The sequence below is a fragment of the Micromesistius poutassou genome, assembly GCF_964030765.1.
Source record: "Micromesistius poutassou genome assembly, chromosome: 17".
Classification (NCBI taxonomy): domain Eukaryota; kingdom Metazoa; phylum Chordata; class Actinopteri; order Gadiformes; family Gadidae; genus Micromesistius; species Micromesistius poutassou.
Window position 1 is genome coordinate 9298865 of NC_140287.1, and position 22175 is coordinate 9321039.

A 22175-nucleotide genomic window follows, 5' to 3' on the forward strand; every position below is an offset into this window, starting at 1 on the left:
ATTCCCGCATGACCCCCTGACCCCTGGAGGGAAGGGGGGGTGGGGGGGGGGCCACCCTGCTTGCATAGAGAGTAGGTTCAAACAGAGTTTATGACTACATTATCCATCGCCGCGCTTTCCCCTTAACCCATCTGTGGACACTGGGAGACCCCCACCCTCCACCCAGCCTAGTGGGTGAGGAGACAGGCCGCGGCATCACTCATTCACTCGGCTCCTAGCTGCCTTTGTCAGGTGATTGCTGGCTGAAAAAGGAAAACAGATCAATACATCTCCCATGGGTCTGACAGGTAATCTTTACCTGGGATGAAATATGAGGGGTACGGGCCTCCGTCGGATTCCTTAACTGTAACAGGAGGGGGTAGGGGTTGGGGGGGGGGGGAGGGGCGATGGACTGGCGGCACACGGAACCCGTTTCCCCCGCTCAGCCGCTGGAAATTCGTTTTGGGTGGGGCGTTTGGTTATGGCTGAGGAGCCGTCAGGGTGACTGCTAATTACCACCGACTGACGAAACTCAATCTGAGGCGATCTGACTTCCTTCCTGTCAATGACCTGGCCCTGAAACACGGAGTGACGGATCAGGCGGAGGAGAGAGATCACAGACCCGTACCGGCCAACCCTTGTTTTAGTCGGAGCAGGTTCAGGATAGATACTTCATACACGGGTATAAAATCTGATTTTCACATGACAAGCGTTAAACTGTGCTACTCTCGACTCCTATGGCCCTCCGGATGTCTGTCTCGGGGCTACCTAGAGAGCGGTGACCCCTGGGTCCCAGGGCCCCGTTGGGAATTAGCAGCCAGAGGGTGGGGTCCATAGCCAGGACGCCGCCCGGGCCCCGACTCCCGTGGCAGGATGTTCCGTGAGAGCCGTCCGTTTAGGGGAGTGTGCACACACAGCATTTATAAATGTCATTCTGCGGTAACAGGATCACATAAAGCCGCCGCAGAAGGACAGTCGCAGAACAATAACTCACGGCAATCTACACATCTGATACCGGCTGACGGATATCAGACACCCATTTAAATCGGGCGTTTAAAACAGATGCGATGCGTAATGGATCGTAATGCATCATCACCGGCACAACACACAGGAATCAGAGTTGATCAGAACATGCAGCGTTGCACTGTGTACCGTGTTGCACTGTTATACTGTGGCACGTTCCTGGTCAACTACAATGGGACATAAGGAACCAGGACAGACCTTTCTACGTCCCACCACGCAGCCGACGAATCATCCAGTGATTTGGTGCTGCAGTGTGTGTGTGTGTGTTCGTCTCACTGTGTCTCTCTCGGCTCTGTCGCTAAAAAAAACATCTGATTTAACAAGGCTGTTAAAAAAAAAACGGACTGTTCAAAGGCGCTCCCCGTCAGCCGCGAATGTAAATACGCCGGGAGGTGTGTCATTTGAATATGGAAGGTAAACGGAGAGAACAAGAGGCTGGCCCTGGGAGGGCGACGGGCACACACTCTGTGTTGTGCTAATGAGTACTTTGTAGCCGGCATCGCTTTTTCAAATCCATGCTAATAGGAGGCCTGTACTTTGTGTGGCGCCACCGGTGGCAGCCTCGCTTCACATCCCCCGCCTCCCCCCCGAAAACCCCCCCCAACAGCATGAGGTACCGGTGGAACATTTTTGATGGTTCTTCTACCTCTGAGCTAAAGCAGCTACACACACAGCCCCCGTTGGTCCCGCTCACTGGCTGATGTAAAGTAGAGCAGAGCAACACCGCCCCCCCCCACCACACACACACACCTTCCATCCTTCACCAACCACCACCACCCCCCCCCCCCCCCCCCCCCCAGTGGCCCCACTGATAAACGCAGGCTCCTACTAAAGAGGACATAAATGTGGGAGTCTGTGTGGGAGCGGATGGGCCTTGCAGACTGTGTGTCGAGTGCGGAGATTGCGGAGCCCCGTGTCTGGCTGCCTGGGTCTTCAGGAGGCCCCTCCAAGGAGGACGGGGACGTAATGGGGAGGCTTCACCTGGTCCTTGATTGCATTAACATTTTCTGCTCCTTAAAACACACAACTCGAAAAAACGACTTGGATCTATGTATTGGTCACAAACGGGAAGATGGTGCAATAATGTCTTTAAAAATGAAAAGTGTTTTTTTTTTTTTTGGTGTTTAAAAAAGGTGTTTCACACCTCTATCCCCCAATCGAACGCGTCGGAACAGTGCCTTTTCCAGTTTGAGTTATTTGCGTCGTATACCCGGGTCCTCTCAGCGGCCGGCTCTTCAGTTGTCCAGCCGCTCCCCTCGGGGCTCCGAGGAGGTCTGCAGTGGGAGGAGGTCCGGTGGGTCAGGGGTCCCGGGTCTCCCTCCCATCCCCGGGCCCTCCACGGCAACCTCAGCCTCTGGTGGTGGGACGGCCGCATGCGCCTCTCCTCCCAGCTCCTCCCTGTGGAACAGGATGTCCGCTGTACAGAAAGAGGGCACGCGGAACAGCCACATAACAATAATAATTAACAACACAATGGTATTTAATTCCTGTACGATTGACTTAGTTTCAAAGGATTTCCACAATAGCAATGAAAATCAAACTGATGACCATTGAGACGAGCGGCTGTTTTATGAATATTGAAATAAACCGTTGGCACAATCCTGTAATAGGCTAAGAATAAATTAGGTTTTGGTCAAGTGAGCCAAATCCAATTTGCCCCCTTAACACTTAACGACACGGTTATTAAAAAGGCCAATCAGCACAGTTAAAAGACGGAGAGGTGCAGTATTGGCAGTATAGGTTTGAGCCAAAGCTAACATGCTAAATGAGACTTCGGTTTATAACTTCATATATCAAAGCCACAATATGAATCCAAAAACGTGTTTCCTTTCCTTTGTTTCCATATACAATGTTGTCTAAAAAGATACCTCTGAAACACAACTTCAGAACAGAATTTGAAATCACACAGACGCCCCACATCTCCAACACAATCGCGTCCGCTTTCATGGCTGTTATTGGTTGTTTCACTTTGCTTTGTGCTGCTAAATTAATCTCTCCCATTCTCGCCCCACCCCAAAAGAACGTTTGTGGCGGTCACACAAGACATTGGTTCAGCGTTTCCCAAAGCAGAGGGTCAGGCGAAGAGAAGGGAGCTTTTGGCTCTGGGCTGTCCTGAAGGATTAGGCATTACAGTGTTCAGTGCCATGTGCTCTCGCTCCTGAACCATTAGAACTGCTTGTGCCTCTTTCCAGATGACTTCTTCTCCAAACTGATCTGGTGGCCAAGATAATAGATTAATATTTCTTGAGGGAGTGATGACTAACCGTAGGTGAGGTTTTCACCCAACACTCCATTCCAGGTCTCCGCTCTAAACCTGCTGCCAAATTCCGAAATCTGGACGTCAGATTTCATCCAATCACAGGCAATTGCATGTGATCAGAGTGAATGCGTGTGTTCACATGCGTTATTTTAACATTTTTGCTAATTGTAAAGGTCAACATTTTCTGAGTATATTTATTTACATAAATATATCAACCATAGAAAACATGATCATATTTTCAAAGAGGCGTCATTGATGGACGGTTAACATGACAGGACACAAGAAAGCACTGATCGCTGTCATGGATTATTATCATACTAATAACAATGATGATGAACACGCGGGTCAATAAGAATAAACATTACCCTATAAAGGTCATTGAGAAGCAGCGCGTGAACACAGCGAGGAAGCGTATGCACGTTGAAAAAAATAAAAACACAGTAATGCAATTATCAGCCGCTTGCCCTCGCCTGAATTACTGCGTCCTGTGGTCAAAATATCCACATCGACCGCGTTTTATTTGTTTAACACCAAGGTCAATGAAGACATTAAAGATGCAAAGATTTCCCGTCCATGGGAGGGGTTACGGCGTTGGTTTATTGGGGGCCGGTAATGGGTGGCTGAATGGAGCCATTTTAGCGTCTTAATAAGCCCTCATGTGATGCTCTCTAAAAACAATCATTACTGGCCTTCCTGGAGAATCCCCCCCCTCCGTTTATTAATCAGCTAATTACACATTGACAGTAATGGGCCTGCTGATTCCCACACTTAAATGAACAGGGCTGAATGGCTCTTTAATGATTAGCCTTTGTGTTCCTCTCCCGCTCAGGTCTCTCACACACACACACACACACACACACACACACACACACACACACACACACACACACACACACACACACACACACACACACACACACACACACACACACACACACACACACACACACATCCTACCTACCTACCTAGTGGACAACTGGAAAATTCAAAATCACAGCCCTTTGTGGGAGGGTTTTTAATTCCAGTTGTACTCGTGCCACTGTAGTCACGAGTACAGCACCTGACCAACTAAGCCAATAATAACCCTAAATCCTGCCAGAGAGATCGAGCCCAAGAGACGCAACAGAAAACACACTGAAGGCAATAAAACCTCAAATAAATGACTTGATGATGATAAATCATAAAATACTTTCTCCTCATTGTTTATGTTGTTTTGGTTTTGAAGACACAAAAGCCAAACTGTGGTTACAAAAAGGAATCCAGGGGCTCGCTCTACTTCCTGGGGCTCACCTTAGCCCCCAGCGGGCGGCCATCACCACCATGAAAGCCCCCCCCCCCCCCCACCTGGCAGGCGGTAGCAGCCAGCCACAGGAGGAGGAGGAGGAGGAGGAGGGGGAGAAGGTAGAGCGGGGGGCCCTGTTTGAAGGACGGGAGAAGGGGGTGAGCGGATCCAGGCGAGGGCAGAATAGTGCGGTGGGCTGCATTTCTGTCAGCAGAAGTGATGGTTGAGAGGTGGCGTTATTTGTCTTGCGCTGCCACGCGGGCCCTCACACCAGCCTGGGCATTAATGAGAGGGGGGGCCGGACCGCCGGGCAGGAACACGCGGGGGGGGGGTGGGGGTGGGGGGCCTCCGACACAGGTGATCCGTCACGCCGCCGCCACCGCAGCCGCCGCCGTCCCCCGCTCGGGCAGGCAGCAGCGCCGACACAAAGAGGAGGAGAACGAGGAGAACGAGGGAGAGGGAGGCTGGCAGAGCCGGGGAGAGAGCCTGGCTACCCCCTGGGCATCTCGCTTTAGTCGGTTCCCGACTGAGGATGATTATACAGTTGACCTTATGGATGGCGATCTAGATCGGCGGATGGGTTGTGTTCTCTTTGAATTCTAGTTCCAGGCGTGTGTTTATTAATAACATGTTCTAGTTCGGTTATTATCAACCGACACAGCAGGAGTATTAGTGGAGGAACAGGGGTTTAGTGCACACGTGAGAGTCAGTCCAGGTGACTTTAATTCAGTGTTATACAAACAAATATTAACCAAATTATATAAATCATTAATAAATGTTTACAAATGCTTGTCAATTGATTATAAACTTTCTTCCCCTTATTGCTCTGATTAAAACATAAAGCATAATCCTAGCTATGCTTTAGTTGAAGCTCTACCAGGTGAAAACCTGCTGTGGGCTTCCATCGTTGGATTGATGTTTGTGTGAAAAGCAGAAAATGGCCAATTTAAAGCTGAGAAGTGGAATGGTCATCTAATCCAAACAGATACCCTTCCTGATAAGTTGGGCTTGTTTGGTTTTTTTCCCCCGCGTTGTTGATGTTTTTTCCGTTGTCAGCTAGTTCAGCAGTGCGAGGGAAGTGCTAAGAGGCTAAAGAAGGAAGACAAAAGCAACAGCTGGGTACCGCCTCAGCAATCCCCCAAGGAATTCTGGGAGACACCTACGGTCGCAGACTATTTTCACTCCTGATTGCAGAGTTTCAAATCAACCCCTAACGCGCACGCACACGCGCAGACACACACACACACACACACACACACGACCACTCACTTTCTCTGTTGAAACTCAAGCAAGTGTTGGATGTCGTGTTGGTTAAAAGTGTGGGAACAAAAAAAGGATGTTCTCTCCTGCTGGCATGAGCCACATAAGATACCGCACTAGTGTGATAACGACACTCAAACGACATGGATGAGGTTTATAACACGGCCCCCGTAGTTATGAGTACAATAATGAAAAGCATGTACACGTGTAAGCAGACCATAAAAGCCTGTCGGTGTGAACGTGTGCGTCTCCTAGCAGTCAAGTGAATTACCAAGGAGTGGGCTGGTGCGGCCACGCTGAAGACCTACACACAGGACAGCGTCCGTAGGTCCACACGGTTTATGATAAATCAGAGTGGACTGGGGGCAAGGAAATGTGAGTAAAAACCAGAGCCTTTAAATTAAATTGAATACCGGGGTTTAGACGGTGTTTCTGCAAGTGTTTTCCACTGACGTGTTTCCACTTGAATTAAGATTGGTTCGTTTTATACATTTAGTTTTTTCCACACATCGTAAACAATTGCTCTATTTATACGGAGACGATAACCAGTTAATTATGTTCTTAATTCCACGGGATTCTTTTGATACCAATCCTTGCAGCCGAGGGACCCCTCGTTTCCAAATGGCGCGCGTTGGATATGAGGGGTCTTTAAGGGCCAGGGGTGAATCTTTTTTTAGTTTTATGGGAAGTGGTTGAGCGCTGGGGAGGTGAAGGACAGAGTTGCCGGCCCCTCCATCACTCAGTGCAATAAATGGATGCAATCTGTATCCCAGCAAAGCATTGGCTGTTTTTAAATTCCACCTCTTTTATCCAAATGAATGATGGACCCCCGGAACAGTGCCGTGTGCGGCGATATTAATATAAATCAGAGGCCGGCTCCCCTCACTAAATCAGGGACCCAGCGGCATTTGTTATTTAAATGACACACAGAAGCGGTTGCGGTGGCGATGCGTGCGGAGAGGGGACTCTGGGAGAAGGAAGGTGGACAAACCAATTCAGATTTCAATCCGGCGAAGACACAAGGCCCCGGGCCATCAGTCTAATGAAAAAAGGCAGCCTCCACCGGCCGACCGGACAAAGCAAAGGCTGTTCCCAGTGCCACTTCCAATGGCGTCCACTCCCCGTCACACGCCTCCTTCTGGCTTTGCGTCACATGGGAGGACAGCAGCAGTGCATGTGTGTGCGCATGCATGCGTGCATGTGTGGGTGTGTGCATGTGTATGTGTATGTATGTGCCTCTGTGTGTGTGTGTGTGTGTGTGTGTGTGTGTGTGTGTGTGTGTGTGTGTGTGTGTGTGTGTGTGTGTGTGCATGTGTGTGTATGTGCGTGCGTGTGTGTATGGGTGTGTGTGCGTGCATGTGTATGTGTTTGTGTGAATGTGCATGTGTGTGTGTGTGCGTGTATATGTATGTATGCATGTGTATAGGTGCATGTGTATGCGTGTATGTGTGTGTATGGGTGTATGTATGTGCGTGTATGTGTATGCGTGTCTTTCTTCATGCATGTGTGTGCGTGCGTGCGTGTGGTGCATGTATGTGTATGTGTGAATCATGTGTGTGCGTGTAAGCCATGCGGACTGTTAATCCACACAGGCTGTCAACAAGGAGGTAGCTGTGCTATAACAAACACAGGACTCTGCATATAGTTTCAACTGAGGTTTATGGCCTGTTTATAAATGTTTTACCGGATGGATGGATACATAAATGAATAAATAAATGCATCGAAAAAGGCAATTAATACATAAGCAGAACTAATTCCAGCTCATGTCTGGAATTATTAATATATTGCCAAAAGGTTTAATTGCTAATGGATAGGGTGAAAGTAGTATTTGAGTGGACTGGACTTGAGTATTTGAGTGTGACGTCGGCTGGATGTCTAATATGGAAAGACAATAGCAGACAGCAGAGTGCAGTAGTATCTGTAGAGGACTGGTACCTGACATCCTGGTGGACAAGCTGGAGGTCTTCCTCCTTCTCTTGATGTCCCTAGTGCACAGCAGGCCCACGTGCACGTTCGTCTGCCTTGGGGATAGACGAGAGCACAGCAAATATTAGTCCCATTTCATGCATTTCCCCAAATGCAGTGATCACAGAGGGCAGTCACAGCCCATACCTCTTTACACCATAAAAAAAAGAAAAAGTACTTAGTTGTGTAGCATCTTATCCTAGCTAGCTGTGTTGTATTCAGGGGTTAACCTAACAATTATTGCTGCTTGGCACTGGGTTCTATGAACATCCTTACTGTCCCGACAGCGATATATTGTTTCTCCTTCTTCTATCAAATGTACTTATTGCAAGGCGCTTTAGATAAAACAGCTGCTAAATGCCGTTAATGTAAATGTACACACAACGTACACGTTACAACGTTAGACGTGTACCGCGTTATATTGTCATCACGCCAACAGAAACGTTTTTGCAAAAAACGAAAAAGGATTAAAAAGGAAAAAAAGACTTGAAACTAAAACACAGGGCAGCGCATGAAGGGAGAGGACACACAAACCCCAGTGTGTTGTGTTGTTGTTGTGCGGCCATGTCATCCATGTGCCCACATAAACAAATTACACCTGCTCCATCGCACACATGTCAGGAGACCCCCGTCCCCCCCCACGCAGCGCCTCCACACAGCCCGGCCCACTGAGATGTAAAGTTAAGGTCAAGGTCTCTTTCATGGCTGGGGGTAGCGCGAGGCAATGTGATCGACTGCTCCGTGTATTTATGTCTGTCTGTGTGGACGGTTGGAGGAGGAGGAGGGGGAGGAGGAGGGAGGGAGGAGGAGGGAGGGAGGTGGGGTTCAGACAGGGGGAGCATATGGTTAAGTGTCTGTGTGAGTGAACTCCAGAATATATATTTAAAGAAAGGAGAGGGATGGAAGACACAACACAACACAACCGAGGCACAGCGAACGCATGTTCTGCCTGGCGTGCACTGTCGAACACACCGTTGAGCAGTTTAGCAGAACACAAGACGATATCAGACGGTGTGTCCAAACAATGACCAGCAGGCTAACCGGCGAGAGGAGAGGCTCTTGACAGACTGCAAATATAACAGAACAGCCATAACAGAAGCTTTTCCGTGAGGACAACACGGCTCTTCCTGCTCTGCTGGCTACATAAAACTCACACCGAAACATGTACGCGTGTGTGTGCTCAGATAGGAACCTGTCAGGGCAACCTTTTTAACAGGGCTGCGTGTCACATGACCCCGAAGGCCATAAATTACAGGGCGGGGCGGAGCGTGCCACAGCGGCTTCTGAGGACCTGGGTGGGGCCAGCACTGAGCGAAGTCTACTATGTTGTATAATCAATAGATATAAAAAGAAATGGCCTGACCGTTATTCTCCCCCTGTTACCCCTCTCTAATAAAATCCTAGTAATGCATATTTCATTTACTTTTATACTTATTGATTACCTGTACTCCAGTTAGTAAATCACAGGGCTATCGATCCCTCAATCGCGCCTCTGTCCGACAGGCACATAACCAGCCATTTGGGCACCCCTGATAAAGAGCTCAGACGCTGAACTCCCCACAGTAAATCTCTGCAAACTAACTTTTTAATTCCAAAATCAATGGTGTTTAAACGTGGCATTATTTCACTAGGCGCGCGGTATTAAAAGTAATACCCTGCTGCATTTGGTCTTAATGTGTGGGGGAGCGTCGTGCCGCCTTGGCAACTCCCGCTAACACTGACTGCCGCAGTGCTCTGGGGCCTCTGCAGCGGCAGGGACACGCCCACTCAGAGAGAGAGAGAGAGAGAGAGAGAGAGAGAGAGACAGAGAGACCTGTGGGGCCACCAGCATTTGGTTGTGGAACGTAGCACTGTGCTAATCAAACATTAGAATACCATCATCCGGCTCATTAGCCAAGGAAAAACACCACCATTTATCTCCAGCTCGGACCCAAAGGGTTTTATAAGCCTTATAGTGGATTCCAATTGAGCCTATGCAACATAAAAACTAATCCTCCATGTTTTTGTATTATGATTATTTATCATCTGCCACTTATTCTCGATTCACTGCATGGACGAGTCTGAAACATCTGTTGATATGTCTGTCTGATCATGCCCGTATAAATACGGAATGGGCAGCAGCAACAGAAGCAAAGAAAACCACCCCAAAAACTAAAGAATGGACCCAGCGAGGAGGGCAGAATGCCATCACAGGTGCAAGGACAATGAAGAGAAAATGTCTGCAAGATGGATTTTTCAGGTCACGCCAGCCACTTCAAAAAACCCAGCATGGTCCCTCAGGGTAGGGAGTAAAACGGCCCTGACACAGGGTCAATTGTAATCCAGGCCAGCCACATCCAAAAGCAGATATATCAATTAAAAATAATAAATCAAAAGACGAGCAGGTTGCCTCGGTTACCAAACTGCCATCTATTTTCATTAGGTTACACGGCGCTGCGGGTGAAAGCAGGATCTCAAGATTAATAGAGGTATTCAAATGAATAAGAAAGGATTAGGGTCCCCTGGGAGCATGATCAATCGCAGCAAATCAATAATCAATAGGCCACTCACACCAATATACTAACCGCTGACACCGAGATCTCACAATTAAAATGAAAACAGGGCAGGGCGCGGAGCTAGGACGATGATTTATCTCACGGTGCAAATGTCATTTAGAAATAAATACGTCAATAGATAAAGGCTGCTCCTGGCGGGCTCAGAGGGGGAGGCGGTTATGCATTTTAACATGTCCACCGGCCGCGGGCATTAAAGCCAAATCCCACAAAGCGCTGTGTCTATTCACACGCCCGTACCAGGATAAATAGCTCACAGCCCCGCGCAGCCTTTATCACTTAACATCAAATCTGTGATTGTTGCCGTCAACTCCCGCCAAACAGGAGATGACAGCTTTTATTAATACAGTATCATTTCAAACCGGCTGCGATACAAGATTAATGCGTACTCCTAGCCCACAGTGAAAACACTTTTCTCTGAAGGGTGTTTGGCAATAAAGAAAAGTCAGATGTATGGAAGCTCAAGTGCTACCAGAAAAAAGGGGGAGAAAATAAAAAAATAAAAAATCGATTGCGTGGATAAGTTTTTCTAAAGAAATGAAAACATATTGAATCGATAGCGGCCATTTTAAAATTTGCTGTGGGAGGGCTGTAGCAAGAAAATAACACCATCACTGCTCAGGGTGTGATTTAGACGCAATCGTTAACGCACTCAATAAATTAAACGCGCTACACGTGTCCGTGTTTCTTCACGCATGAGCCTCTTCACAGGTGTGCGTCTGCGCGTCAACGTTTGTGTGTGTGCGTCTGTGGCGTCTCCCTCAGAGAGAGACTTGACCACGCGGCTACAGGAGGAAGGGTTCCTGGGTGCACTGCATGCAGTGCCGGGTCATGGAGACGGAGAGAGCCCGTCGGGAGGCTGGCTTTCAGCAGCTCAGGGAAATAGATTCAGACGGAGCCGTCCGACGGGACACATCAGAAGGCTCTCTCTCGTCAGCCCCCGCCTCCCCTCCTCCCCTGCCCGGTTCATTTGGGAGTATGATTTATACTTTTTGAAGTGAGGGGTCTTGAATCCCCGCTATAAAGGAATTAAGAGGCCTCCCCCGAGTCCGCCATTCAAATGAGAGCATGGTAGGGATATGAGGGCTTTTTAATAGAGAGAAATTAGTATTCACAATGCCTCAGACTGGAATCTGAAGGAACCTTTCAGGTGGAGAAGAAAGGGCCAGTTTAGAAAAAAAGAAAGCGGCTAAGAAGTGGGGGCTCGGTTTCAGAGGCGTTGTGTTGATGCCCCTCATCAAGGAAACGGTGGAGCGCCCTGTGAAATCACCCAGGAGAGAGAGAGAGTGAGCGAGGGAGGGGAGCTTGAAACAAAATTAAAAATGCACCATAAATAGGCACAGTGGAAACAATATAGGGGGAGCCCCCCAGTCTTGGGGCCGAGAGGGGGCTGCACTGACGGCATCTCGGAGGCTCCCAGCGCCATGCCCACAGTTCTCCGGGATGACTTGGAGCCGTGGAAGGCTTTGACCGACATCTTATGGATAAACTTTTGTTAAATTTTTTATCCCTCTGCAGTTGTGCAAAAAAATGCTGGGATTTGAATCAGCCTTGCAACTCTGTTCCGGAGAGATAGAATCCAGATCCGGATGTTTAGTGACCTTGGAAACTATTGGACTCTTTCAATAAGTGGCGAACGCCACACTGCCAGCGCACACGACAAGTCTTCACATCACTCATGACTTAAATGTTTGTGCATGTGTATGTACAGTACATTTATATGTATAGATTTATATTTATATGCAAGTCATTTGTGCCTTCTTCGATCAAACTTTTAAATGAGACTGCCTAAGGCAGTAGGAACTGTGCAATGGTATACCATGGTGATGATAGTTATGGGATGTGTGCAATATGGGGGGAGGGGGGATTGTCTGTTCTGTAAAACTATGTTCAGTCTGTTGTGTGTTTATCTATGCTGTATGTCTGTACTGTGCTGTGTTTTTCATTGTGCTTTGTATGCAGCTGAGTCCAAGAAAAATTGCCCTTTGGGACATTAAAGTATCTATCCATCTTTATAAAACGGGTGGCTTAAAGCGATCTGATTGGTTCCCAACTGTTGTATATTGAGCGTATACACACAGCTATGACGCCCATTCAGTTTATAGAGTTCAGTATCAATCCGCGGCTAACTTGAACTGTTGTTTATTTATATATAAAAGCAATAGCATAGTTCACTGAAGCCAAAAAATATGTTGATTGCTGGAGAGGGTGGAAATGTTGTAAAGCAATAGGCACACGGTGAGTGAACTCAATAGTAGGCTAAATTGCCGGCGAACCAAGCTACCGTCTCTAACTTTCTCTTTGAAGGACGCTACAGTGTGTTGCATAGCAACCGCCGTGCACTTAGCAGGCAGCCAGGATTGACTACTTTTTTGTATTCGTTAAAAAACTAAAAAGATTTTCAGACTTTCTCGCTTTTTCAAAATTGAGGGTGTCTATGACTTTCATTTCGCCATACTTAGGTAACCGTTTTATAAATGTGATTTTAAAAGTGTAGAATTCATAACCTCAAGTATTCACATGATATAGATAGATAGATATATTTAAGCAATAGATCACTTCAGTCAGTGGAATACTTGAGGTTATGAATTCTACACTTTTAAATTCACATTTAAATCTAAACTCACCATCCATCCATAAAATAAGTGATGTAGTGCACCTGCGTGTGTCAGAATGTAGACCCCAGATCCTGATCCGGTTTCTTTACAAACCAATACCCGTTTGATCACCCCTCTGACAGGTAGGGAGAATCAAAGCCCACAATGTCAAAATCCCCCCCTCACTGATATCCTCAGAAACACGAGAGAATGTGACTAATTTAGGACCTCTCACATGACTACCCTAAGAACCATTCAAGCAGCAGTCAAGTAGAGACTTGAAAGGGGGGGTTGTGAACCACAGGCACCCGCCTCTACCACGTACCTGTGTCGTTCCATGAACACCCACACACACGCTGTCTCTGAGGCACAAACGTTGACACAGGTCAGGGCAGTTCAAAGCATGCACTGCCCTGTAACAGACCATTTAAGTGAGTTGGCCACCGATTTCTCTATCAATATATTGAGCTTCAATCGAATAGACCTTTGTGTCTCCGATAGGCCCTTGAGGAGGAAGATGTACAACATGAGAACGACAGTGCGGGCCCCTCACCTGTTCCTGCACACTGAGGAGGAACATCCACGGTGACAGTTCCCTGGCCCCATGTCAATGGGGTACACCGGTAATGAGCGCAGGGAGTTGAACTAGGAAAGGCAAACGGAAAGGTTTTTAGGGATTCCTCGTCCCGTTCTTTGGGGAATAAATACATTTAGGATGCAAAAAATATATAAAAGAACAATATTGTATGATACCTGGCTGCGCTCTCGGTTTCCATAGGAAAGTGCCCGGAAACTACAAAGAGGTGTAACTGTTCGGTTAGTTAAGCTTCTAAAATTAAAACACTGAATCATGAATTCATCTTTAAAACAAGATAATGTCTCTTACTCTCTCTGATAAGGATTGTGAGACAAGTGCTTCATTCTGTCCACAAACATTGGCATGCTGTTACCCTGTGAATCACAAATCAAAGTAAAGGGAATGTTAAACCCAAGCGGTGCTCAGTCTACACAGATCTCCCATGTTGATAAATCAGCCGCTCCGCCGCGCTTTTACCTTGGTGAGGATCCGCCTGCAGCCCTTCCTGATGCAGCGGCCAGAAACGCCTGGCAGCTGGTTGAGGCGAGCTTGGATCCCTGCAACACAGTACATTAGAACCTTACACTCCCTCACTTCAAAACACTCTCTGATAAGACACTAAGAGTGTATGGGGAGGAGAGAGTGTGAGTGTGAGTGAGGGCGAGAGCAAGAGAGAGAGAGATTGATTCCATCTCCCAATTCCGGGATACAGTTTGATTAACTCACTCCCTTTCTACTGTCTACTTTTACTGGTAGTTTATATTTCACCTTTTTATAGTACTTAGCTGTTTTCCATTGTTTCATTTTTTAAGTGCTTTGGCAATGTAAATGTTTTTTTTTCCATGCCAATAAAGCTCTTTTGAATTGTGAGAGAGCGTGAGAGTCAGAGAGAGCGAGAATGAGAGAGAGAGAGAGCAGTGAGACACCCATCCCCACCTCGCTGGGAGGGCCGTGCAGGCTGCAAGAACGTGCGCCTGGACGGGGGCCGCTCGCCCTCCAGGCCCAGGGAGCTGTCCGAGTCCCAGCCGGGCATCAGACCCGCCACACTGGGCCCCGCGCCGCAGTCGCCCTCAAAGAACCAGTCACTCTGCTCGTCGTCACCTGCACACAAAGAGGGGATAATGGGATCACTTGGCAGGGTGCACATGTTCATCCACCCTGGCAGACAGGGCTGAACGCTGCTGGCTGCGCTCAGCGTCCGCCCGCAGCGCCCTCCCCAGACAGCATGCTCTGCTCGGGCCTGTCAGTCAGCGGAGCGCATGCAGGAAGCCATGCCTCTCACAGTCAAGGTGTAGTGACAACTGTTAAATCAGCGGCCGCCTGGCCCCACCACAGCTAATGAGATTAGCAAAGGCTTCAGCGCTCATTAGCACGACATGACAACGTCTTATTAGAGTCGCCTGGGCGCCCAGCAACCGAAACTCATTGTATCGGAACTCCCCCAACCCAGCCTTGTTCCAGGGTTACTTTTATGGAAGTATAGTTGTATTAGTATAGTTGTACCGCTCATATTTACATTACAATACAATACCATTGGAAACGCATGTAGGCTGATGGGTATGACATGATATCTAACGCTGCAATGCTGCTGAACAGAAAACACTGATTTTTAATTACACAGATATAGGTAAAATATTTAAAATAATAAGGCACCTTGTCTTCCCTCATCGTTGGTGAACAGGCCAGGGTCACTGCTGCATATACTGCTAGTTTCACTGCAAAAGAAGATAACAATAATAACAATTACAACCAACATGCATTGTTACATTATAAAGGTTATGTTACATTATGCTGTCTAAGGTTACAAATGAATTTGGTTTGCGGTACAATTTCCAAATGTCTCGGCTTCGAGGTCAGACGTTTCCGTGTGGCGTACGTAACCGAACACTGTGAGATACAGCTCTACAGTGCTCCACAATGTCAGCATACAACATGAAACATTCAATTAGAAGGGGGCAAAAAAAAAAACAAAGCAAACGTATAAGAGCAGAGGTAGAGGTCGACGTAAATGGAGAACGACACAAAAAGACAGAGTGCTGCTCCGCTCCTCCCCGGCTTCGACGGCGGAGCACAAAAGGCCGGGCGCAGCGCTGTCGCAGGCCACTGAGTGACATGCACAATCTAATTGAATATCCTCCGCTGTCAGCTCCAATATACTGGAGCCCGCGTTGTGGAGGATGACAGCAGAGAGCGTAGCCCGTTTCACTCCCACCCCCCCTCCCTTTGGGGGTCCCCACCCCACCCCCCACAGACACACACACACACACACACACACACACAGGGGGAACCCACCAGACGCGCCTCCTCACAACAACTGGACAACATCTGCTGTGTTAGGCTGCTGCCGCTGCTCCTGCACTGCTCTTTCACTGGCCCTCCCTGCTCCCGACCCCCCACACACCCCGGGCGGACTCCCCCCGCCAAAACACTCAGTGGGGGCCTCTGCCACTCCAGACGGACCCCCTGGTGTCGCCCTGGCTCTGGTCTTAACACAGATACGCAGGGCCCGGAGATGTGGTCATTGAAGGTCATACGAGACAGGAGTGGGGAGGTTGTTTGTTTAATTATGTATACAAACATTTTGGGAAGTTTAAATAATTTTTGCCATTGGTTTGACGAGTTTCCTTCTTTTTTTATACATATATATTTGAATGACACATGGACAAATTCTAGCCACAATATTTTGCGGGTCTTAATGTACTGCGTTTGAGGACGAGGCGGGCGAAAGCAACTGAAGCCCATCTGGAGAGCAGTGCGTTTTCCATTAGGTGGTGGGGTGGTGCTGATGCCTGCTTTGCGTTTTCCTTTGCGTTGATCAGCTTTGACCTTGGCTACGGTGGAGGGAGAGGTGGCCAGGGTCATATCAGAGCTGATAAGGTGCTTTGCCATATTGTCAAGACGCACAGACGTTGTCTGGATCAGACCAGGCTGGGGAAGGGAGGGTATGCCAGCCAGATGGTTCCTGAATCATCTCCCCTCAGATACAGCACAGGCAGATGTGTGAGGGACCAGGCCTCTCTGGGGAATATGGAAGATGTAATAAGAAGTCCTGGACCCCCACCGCCCCCCCACCGACAACCCCTTCAGCAAAAACAGCCCCCTGCTCCAGACTGATTCCCCAGGCCTCCGCTCAGCTGTCCCCAACCTCTGGACACTTAGCCCCTGCATCTGCTGCTCACAGCCCCCCCGCGCTCCCTCCGTAGAGGGCACAAGCCAGCTCAATCTATACCGAGCAGAAATGGACCCCTCAGGCTCTCAGCTACGTTTCACAGCCCGTCCCCTCCATCACTCAACCACTTGAGCACGCAGGCGGTGCCACAGCGATGGAAGTTAACCGCACACTTTCGTGACGTTTCCCCGATGAGGTGTTGACTCTTCGCACCACAACAGGCATGGCATGAATTACTTTCCCCCCCTTTGCCTTTGTTTGCCGTTTAACTGAGTGATCTGTTTGTGCTTTGCGTTGCTTTGTGTTGCTTTGTTTTCCTTTTTCTCACAGGGGGTGATTCAAGCTGAAGTTTGAAAAGGAATCACAGGTATAAACAATTAATTAGAGACAGCCATTAAGTATTTATCTGTATTAACGGTGTAATGTGGTGTCGCTGGAAGCTGCCCAGGGCCGATTGGAGACCGTTTCCATTAAGTACTCCCTAATTAATGCCATGAATAATTGAGGCACCCATTTTTCTTGAAACCAAAAAGAAACACCTCTTCTCGCCCCGCGATAGTGACCTTTGACAAGAACAGCGGGCAAACAACTGGCTGTTTGGCTGCAGTACTTCCCTAAGAAGGTATCCTTTCAATGTGTGTTCACAGCTTACCCAGATATAAGCCACAAGCCCTTCAGAAGAATCATTCTTTCACCCATTGCAGAAAAATAAGGCAACCTATCTCTGTTACGTCTTAATTAGTTAATATGCCACATGTCCATGGTGGAAAACAAGGGCAAGAAACTAGATCTAGACTGCAGACCCCCTATTTTTAAGGGGCAGAACCAATCAATTTTCCACGAGGCAGCATTGTTTCTACACAAGGCAGCGAGGTGAAGGAAAACACAGTATCCAGATGAGCACTAATCATTAGGATATAATCCCCAGCTCCTGGGAGAGGCAGACCAGTTTGCACAGAGATTATGGGCCTGCCGCCATTTATTGAGCCCAGGCTCATTCTGCGGGAGAATAAAGAAAGGCCTGAGATGGGGGGGGGGAGCAAAGTGCTGATAACAATGGATCTGTGGGCTCTTCAAACAAGCCGCCCCAACTCAAATCCATGCCCTCTTCTATGGGCGTCTGATTATAAGGTTATCCCACCCTCCCCGAGCTCCAGTAATTGGATTAGTCTCAGAGATTTATGAAAATGAACTTCAGCAAATGGTGCACAGCTTTACCAAAAAGTCCTCAGAGTTTTTTTCAAAATAGAAATTACAAAGCGACGAGGCCGGGCGTGAGAGCAAATCACACACAAAGCCTTTGTTTTTGTTTTTCTCTGCGGCAGTGGATTGTGTAGGCAGCGTCGCCGTAACAACGCACAGCTGGAGACGGAGGCTGAGCCGTGGAGGACGTCTGCCCACAGGTGAGGCCTGCTTTGCCCGGGCCATCCTGTGTGCCAGGTGGACTATCTGCCAGCCGGCCGGGGCAAGTCTAATCAAGGATGTGGGGGCCAGCTGGAGCAGCAAACATCTGCTCGCCATCCACTTGGGTGGCTAAAGCAAAAAAAAAAATAATGAACGAAAAAAAACCTGCCCAATGTGCACATATGAGCAGTGACCTTGAGGCGAGGGGGACGTTTTTAAAAAGACCAGACGCATCATACAAAAAGGTTAATGGGATGAATAGAGATCTGCAGTGGTTAAAAGGCATTTTCAGCAACAGCTACTGAGCCCGACTTCAAATGGGCTGTGCGCTATTGGATTCTCTGTGTTGCTGTTTTACCACTGTCAACCTCTCATCACACCCCCCCCCCGTCCCGTTTCTCCATATCCTTTGGCTGGATGAGGGCTTAAGCATTAGGCCAGACTGTTCAGCCCTCGGTAGTGTGGCAGTCTACTGAGCAGCATCGCGAGCGAGGGCGCCGTGTTAGAAGGGAGAAATGATTGACAGCGTGCCACGGTGTTCCCATTTATTTCTTCTCCGGAGCTGTTTTCTGTCAGAACGGCTATTGATTTTTCCATAAAGTAAAAAAACAAGCACTGTTAAGGGGCCATGGAGGTCAGCACAAATTAAGCCAAAGGATGTCAGGCCTTCTGTAGGCCGCCGATGGGAGACTTCTTAAAGGGACGCCAGAGGAAGAATACCACTGTATCAAGGGCTATCAGACACTGTTTTACCTACTCTACGTTACATTCTGCTCATTGACATCTTTATTCTGTATCTCTATACGTCCTAATACTGTACAGACTTCAATGCTTTGGGTCCACAGTCCTCAGCTCAAGTATTTGCACTCCACAGTATTCCAGTGTCACCTGCTGCCAAAAGACTCAGTAATATTTATAGTTGATTAATCAAATGCACACATGGGAGACACCATTATGGGATTCCGGGACAGGCACAACTTTAATTAACCTAGCCTGTGTGAGAAATTCATTTCAAAGCCAATCAATAGCACTGCGAGTCACTTATTTATTTGTGACAATATATCTGGAAAGGTTATAATGAGCTGCCTGATGCCCCGAGGCACAAGTATCAAAGATCCCTCCCTGGTGATCACCAGCGCTACTGGAGACGGGGATAAAGGGACGATATCATTCATTTTTAATGTCAACTCAATACTTTAAAGCGGAGTGGCATGATTGCCATACATTTTTTGGTTAAGATGAGGACACACTGAACATTGTTAACTGGCTAGATGAAGACAGGCAGTGTAGATCATCCTAAATGTCGACCCTATTTAATTGCTACTGTCTGATACTAGTTATGCACGTGACTTTTATATCATGGGTTTAACTGCCTTGAGTAACTTTCCATGCACAGGGGGAGAGGAGCTTTCAGACAGCGTTTTCAGACATCTAACGGTGTAGCGCTTTTACCATGGACAGGTAGATATCTCTTTTGTTTCAAAATTGTAAAACAATTTGTAAGATAAATCCACAAACATTGTCTTTTTTATAATCGAGACAAGTGATAAATTGATCTTTGTTATATTTACAAATGCATTAAAGTGTCGCTACAGACCAAGTCACACACATTTGTTTACATTTTACATTTTTTGGGATTTGAGCTATCAAAGTGGCACTTACTTATTGTACGCACTTATTATATGTTGTATGTCCTTGCACTTAAATATAGTACTTAGAATTGTGTAGCAACGGGGAATGGGTTAACCTAGCAATTGTTTGGTTGGTTTGATTGGTTCTATGAATATCCTTACTGTACTGAAAGCGATATATTGTTGTTTCTCTTTCTTCTTACAAATGCACTTATTGTAAGTCGCTTTGGATAAAAGCATCTGCCAAATGCCCTAAATGTAAATGTAAAGTTCCCAATACGCATTCCCAAGCCTGCTGTTTTCCCTTCCTACAGCCTTTAAAGACCTTACCCTTCAGACATGCTCTCGTCCGACGCGTCTCTCTGCTCCTGGGCCTCCAGTATGATCTTATCCTTCCAGCACTCGGTGGCCAGGAGACCCACTCCCTCCGCCTGGAGGTTCACGTTCGCCCGGCTCCAGCCAGCGGACACCCCCTTCTTCATCCCTGAGAGCCTCTGCTGCTTCTTCTTGGACGATGACCTGTGTCTGAACGCCGCCTCTCCCTCCACGCCGGACACCTTCAGCGTCCGCTGCAGCCGGAACATCACGTCGGAGGTCATGCGCTTCACCTTCCGACGCCTCCGGAGCGGGCGTCCCGGGGTGCCCTCGGTGAAGGAGTCCGACTCCGGCCAGGAGTGCTGTCTGGACCGCACCGGGTCCCTGGTGAAGGAGTGCCAGCGGTGGGTCACCACCATGTCGTCAGAGTCGCTGTAGTTGGCAGCGGAGACGGAGGCGGTGGTGGTGGTGGTGGTGGTGGTGGACGGCGCTCTAGTGGAACTCCCCCTGCAGTCCTTGGCGCCCTCGTCCAGGCTGGAGTCGGAGGCCGCGCTCAGGCAGCGCCGGAGCTGCAGGAGGTGCAGGGAGGGGTTGCAGCGGCGCTTGCGGTCCCTGCGGCGGCGGATCTGCCTGCGCTGCCGCCGCAGCGGGCTGAGGACCATCTCCTTCCACAAGTGGCCGAGGTTGTTCTGCTCAGAGGTTTGCTCCAGCGCAGACACCAGGTCGTGCACCAGCTCATCCATCACGCCGCTGAAACAAACAACAGGAGTCCAGGGAGTAAACATTTTATTTTATTTTTATTTAACCTTTATTTATCCAGGTGAGTCCCATTGAGACCTTTAGCCTCTTTTTCAAGGGAGCTCTGACAACATGCTGGTTCTCTATAAGGTACTAGACAAAGAAGAGGAGCCCAGACACTATCGTTCTGTATCAGAAACGAAACAAAGACGAGGAGTACAGAGAGCAATAACGTTGGTGATGCATAAGAAATTAAACAAAGAAGCTGATGCCAGAGAGTAAACATACTGGTCAATAGGAAAAAATGGAGGGTATCACATTAACACTCGCTCACAGTAATCAAGGGCAAATGAACTAGTATGTTATGACTGCATTGACAGCTTCTTGGTGAAAGGGTCAGTGTGTTAGTCTGTGTAACACGTGTATTGTGATCGTGTCTCGGGACAGAATCCCAATAAACCTTAATAAACGTTTCACAATAACCAAGCGAAACGCTTTGTTAGTGTAATTTCTGTGTCACAGACGTGGATACCGTAGAGGAGACACTGGGGGGAAAACACGACAGAGCACAGTGAGGGACTGGCTTACGTAATAAGGGGGAAACGACTGCAATGGACGGACATTTGTTGTCGTCCCGAGTCGTTGCATATTCAAAGCATTGCGGACCTCAGAGGGAAACCGCCGCATAAAACGACGCAGCTGAATGCACGTGAATCCGGACGACGGCGCGAGGGGGTTTGTTATGCTCTCGTGAGCAGCAGACGGTTACATAACACGACAACACGTGATGTCAGCACGAGCGTGACTGCAACCCCGTGTAACGTTCGTGAATTCTACGTTTCGGTGACGTGCGTTGATTTACAACGTTGGGAATAAACTAAATATTCGACAACACTCGCGATACGGGAAGTAATGTGAGGTGATATAGATAGAAAAACAGGGGTTCCGCATCCACTCACCAGTCGCAGCTCGGACTGTTTTGTTTTCTTCCCAGCTGTAGCCGTACACGTACTTCCGGTCCAATGTCAACACATGAAGTAACTTCCGCCTAGCTGTCATTTGTCTTCCCAAACAACCAGGAAGTAACAGAGTTCGCTGTTAGAGCTATTTTTTATATAATACTGATCAAACTAATGTTCAATTGACTAAGTTAGGAATATCATGTGTTTGTACTGACGGCCAAAGGCGTCCTGGGTGACTGTGGGCTTATTCATCCCCAGGAAATGTTTAAATTGGAAGTCAAGCCTTTATGTTAACCTATAGAAACATTGTATTAATTTCTTAATACATAATGATAAGCCGTGTTTAATGTGTGCCGAGTAGTACAACGCGTTTTAATGCCTTTTTTATCCAAACCTCTTAAAACAATAGTGGAGTAATAGGCTACGTGTTTTACGATGTCTAGCTACTCGCGGTAATAAAG

At 48.0% G+C, this 22175-nt stretch overlaps 1 protein-coding gene across 2 annotated transcripts; it reads right to left on the minus strand.

Moving 5' to 3' along the window:
* Positions 1–1781: 1781 nt before the first annotated feature.
* LOC311362095 (G patch domain-containing protein 2-like) lies at positions 1782–21739 on the minus strand. 2 transcript variants are annotated; one of them, XM_084481902.1, is made up of 10 exons: positions 21712–21739; positions 20030–20764; positions 15149–15210; positions 14432–14596; positions 13973–14052; positions 13805–13869; positions 13672–13711; positions 13472–13563; positions 7740–7825; positions 1783–2419 (listed from the first exon to the last, which is right to left on the minus strand). In XM_084481902.1, exons 2-10 carry the CDS (start codon positions 20755–20757, stop codon positions 2238–2240), a joined length of 1500 nt encoding a protein of 499 aa, XP_084338028.1. In that variant the 5' UTR covers positions 20758–20764; positions 21712–21739; the 3' UTR covers positions 1783–2237. The 2 variants fall into 2 exon arrangements, with proteins under 2 accessions (XP_084338029.1, XP_084338028.1); XM_084481903.1 differs by lacking the exons at positions 13672–13711; positions 13805–13869 and having other exon boundaries at positions 1782–2419.
* Between the last annotated feature and the right edge of the window lie 436 nt (positions 21740–22175).

Coding starts and splice junctions, on each gene's coding strand:
- LOC311362095 (XM_084481902.1), bottom strand. CDS start 20,757: ATGGATGAGCTGGTGCACGACCTGGTGTCTGCGCTGGAGCAAACCTCT. Junction 13,564..13,671: donor GAAACCGAGAGCGCAGCCAG/GTATCATACAAT, acceptor TGCCTTTCCTAG/TTCAACTCCCTGCGCTCATT. Junction 7,826..13,471: donor TCCTCAGTGTGCAGGAACAG/GTGAGGGGCCCG, acceptor TCTATCCCCAAG/GCAGACGAACGTGCACGTGG.